Here is a 3,582-nt window from a genome sequence, read left to right as displayed (position 1 = left end):
CCCCTACCCCACTCCCTCCCTCACTGTGGGGGCCTTGATCTGCACCCCCCCATGCCCCTTCCCTCCCCAATGCTTCTTTCCCCACCCCACAGGCTTACCAGCCAGACACTGCTCTTCAAGCTGGTGGGCTGCATTCCTGGCTGTGTACATGCTGCAGCTGTGTGCATGCACATGGCATTTATCGGTGACATTATTGGCCACATTGGCCAAAAAAAGCTGATTGCTGATAATGTCAATTATACTTTCATTGGTACTGATACGATATGAACAAATATATCGATGCACCTCTATTGAATAGTGAAAAAATAGGTGTAAATCTAATAAATCAGATGTAAAAAACAGGTGTAAATCTACATGAGACAGACTTGGCTGGAGAAACTTTTAATCTATCTAGCCTGTGTTCTTGTGGCTTGTTCTGTTGCTGAAGCCATACTAAGGGTTTCTTTTTTTCCCATTTATCTGGACCATCCCTGCTTCTTCTGCAGCTTCTCTCCTTTCCCCGATGTCCCCTCTCCACTTTAAGAAAACCCATCCACATAGAACTGAGAATCAGGTAAGAGACGAATTGAGTTTTACCCATAAAGTCTGTCTTGCCCAGCCTGTGCTGTACTGGAGTCTAATACATTTTTCATTTGGCACTTTAGATGCTGCAGTGATAGGCGTTTTATAGAAAAACCCTAGATATGACTAGCAGCCCTGACTTATAGCTCTCTAGAACAGCAGCATTAGGATAACGGTATAATGCATTCTTCTTGAATCTGGTTTTCTGAAACTTACCTTTTTATTCTAGGCAACCCTGAAGGTGCTGTTGGATCACCTGAAACTAGTGGCTTCTTACCATGAAGTAAATAAGATGACGTGCCAGAATCTTGCTGTGTGTTTTGGCCCTGTACTACTGAGCCAAAGGCAGGAGACCTCCAATCATAACAACAGAGTCTTTACAGATTCAGAAGAGCTTGCTAGTGCCCTCGATTTCAAAAAGCACATAGAAGTTCTGCATTATTTACTCCAGCTGTGGCCAGGTAACACTTAAAAAATATTGTCTGGTTTAGAAGGTAATGTCAAGTCGTGAGATACAATAACTGTAGTAGTTTGCTGCATGATTATACAGACTGGTTCTTCTAAGCTGTAGATTAATAGGTCACAAGTTAAAGCAGGTGGATCATCTGTATGATGTTCCACTATTGAATTTCTTTGAAGGGAAGTCATCTATATCAGTTGCTTCTCTACAAAATGGATATGACAGGGTTTAGAAGCGCACCTGCAAAAACAAAATTGTTCGCAACATTTTGTGTCAACAAAGCAGCAGTGAGATTGTGGGGGGAGAAAAGTAAAATATAGTCAGCTAGTAGTAATGCTTGTGCAGATAACCTGCCTTTCATATGTACCTGATTTGCCCCGAATAGGCCTTAGGTTCTATTGTTTTATGGGTTCTTAAATTCTATAGAGAGACCTGATGGATTATAATTGTTCATACTGTATTACAGTAAGATGGCTAGAGACCCCATGCTGAACATGGTACAACTTTGTAAGAGATGGTTTTGAAGACCGTATCTGTAATGAACTAATCAAGGAAGATGGAAAGCACCCATAGCACCCACTCGTTATACTGGGTGTTTTATGTGCATATCAGTCCTTGGGCTTAGTCTCAAGTGGAAGGAAAGGGAAATTCTTATTTCTTTAATGACCCTGGCAGAACGCAAGTTGGGACAGTTGCCTTGTCAAGATCTGGCCTTCAAAGAGGGGAATGATGCTACTAACCTCTCATTTTACTTGATGTTGAAAAGCACCTGATCCAAAGGCCACCGCATCAATGGAAATATGTTAACTTCCACAAGCTTTTATTTAGGCCCATCAAGACTTATTTTTGCATTTTGTCTTCTGAACTACATTATTTCCCATGTAATTAATGCAGTGAGCTACAGCAAGAGGCTCAGATAGTGCAATCTCACAGCTGTTGAAATATGGAGAATTTGAGAAGATTGCTGTGGAATAAGTACTTTTTATAGTTACGATTTGGCATCTGTTGAATGGTTCCTGCTCTTATATATTCTCTGGCCAATAGAATGTCTATCATTTAGAGCTACTTAAGCATAAGGCAGATGAAGATTTGTTATGCACCCGATTGCCTGAAATGACCAGTCAGTGAAGACCACTTAAGCCATGTCTGGAATGCAGACTTAGCATGCCAAGGAACAGCTTCCTTTTATTGGAAGCAGCATGGCAATATTTTTGTGTGTAGCTACAGGAGGATAAATTGACATAGCTGAGTAATAATAAAGTAACTGAATTTAAGGTTGGTCATATATTGTCTGCTTGATTTAGGAAAATAATATTGAACCCTGTCACAAAACTGGAGTTTTCCACTTGTCCAGTTTTACACAGCAGTGGTTCTCCAGCTTTTTCTTCCTAAAAATGTCTTCAAGTGTGACAGAGTGGGTCTCCCTATTTCATGTTAGATGATTCTCAAAGCATTTCATGCCAGAGACCACCAGGAAGGACTCCTGGAACTTAGGTCTGTGCTACGGGGAGGGGAAGAATGAAAAATATTTCTGGCATGCTGTTTAACATAAATACACAAACACTTGTGGCTCTGAAAATTCAGAGATTAGGAATATTTGTACTGGGCAAGGTGAGTTTAATAGTAGACAAAGTGTGTGAGAAACATGACGTACATAATACATGCAGTCTGCAATTCATTACCTCGTAACCGTACCACGGAAGGAGCACAATGGTGAACAGTGTAAGTTTTAGTATAGATTTTTTTCTATTTTTTTTAAATTGCATACAGATCTTAAAAGTATTTGAAATCAACTTTCCCTCCTACATTACTGTTGTATCCAGCAACGTTCTCTGCTCTCATTCTTGTGGCAGAGATCTCAAAGAGGGTGGCAGTAACTCTAAAAACACCTATTAAGTGTTTTTTAAAATTAGTGAAATAAAAGAATTGTTGGAGGCATAATATGGCCATGGGTGAGACCTGTGTGAAGTTTATTCATCCTGCCTGGGTTACAAGTAGAAGGAAATACAGACATTTTTAGCAGTCCTATTTGAAATGACACAGCAAACATTACAGGTCCAAATAACCACTGAAACCTGCTGAAATGCTTTTTGAAAGTGCCCCGAAGTTTTCTTATGCTGCTTCAGATACTGGTCAGCATAGAGAGTGTTCTGGGGCAGACTCATCCTCCATGAGTACCTCTCTGTCCTAGTTACAAATGATAGCTTCCACCCTGGGAGTATCAGTAGCATTGTTACTACTGCTAAAAATCTTTGGTACAGTATTGCTCTCAATCGGAACTGAATGCCACTTGAAGGTCTGTAACAGGTGCTGTTACTTATACCTTTATATTTCAGCAAAAGGAAAGATGGGTTTGACAGGAAACTCAGTGTTGTGTGGAAAAAAAATAACTGCATATAAGTAAACTCTTCTGTTTTATGTGTGTTGTTTTTGAATGTTCGTTGTCCATCAGGTACACTCAGAAATAAATTGGCATTTTCTGGCTAAGCCAATGTGCTCCTTTTTGATTTGGAAGCAGTAGCACAGGGGTGTCCAACCTTTTTGAATGTGGGGCCAGATGA

The 3,582-nt window shown here is 40.3% G+C and overlaps 1 protein-coding gene across 6 annotated transcripts in view; it reads left to right on the top strand.

Annotated features, from left to right (window-relative positions):
* The window catches only part of SYDE2 (synapse defective Rho GTPase homolog 2), a 113,587-nt gene that overhangs the window by 67,646 nt on the left and 42,359 nt on the right, over positions 1–3,582 (top strand). For 5 of the 6 annotated variants that reach the window (XM_019501544.1, XM_019501541.1, XM_019501543.1 and 2 more), the window contains exon 5: positions 791–1,022. In XM_019501544.1, coding sequence (XP_019357089.1) covers positions 791–1,022 — 232 coding nt within the window. Of the gene's footprint in view, positions 1–485; positions 554–790; positions 1,023–3,582 lie in introns of those variants that run through there. The other variant, XM_019501546.1, reaches the window with a different exon arrangement.

The sequence above is a fragment of the Gavialis gangeticus genome, unplaced genomic scaffold (genome assembly GCF_001723915.1).
Source record: "Gavialis gangeticus isolate Ggan-Ray unplaced genomic scaffold, GavGan_comp1, whole genome shotgun sequence".
Classification (NCBI taxonomy): Eukaryota; Metazoa; Chordata; order Crocodylia; family Gavialidae; genus Gavialis; species Gavialis gangeticus.
Note: the sequence above shows the minus strand (reverse complement) of the source record. Positions and strands in the feature narration are given on the sequence as shown.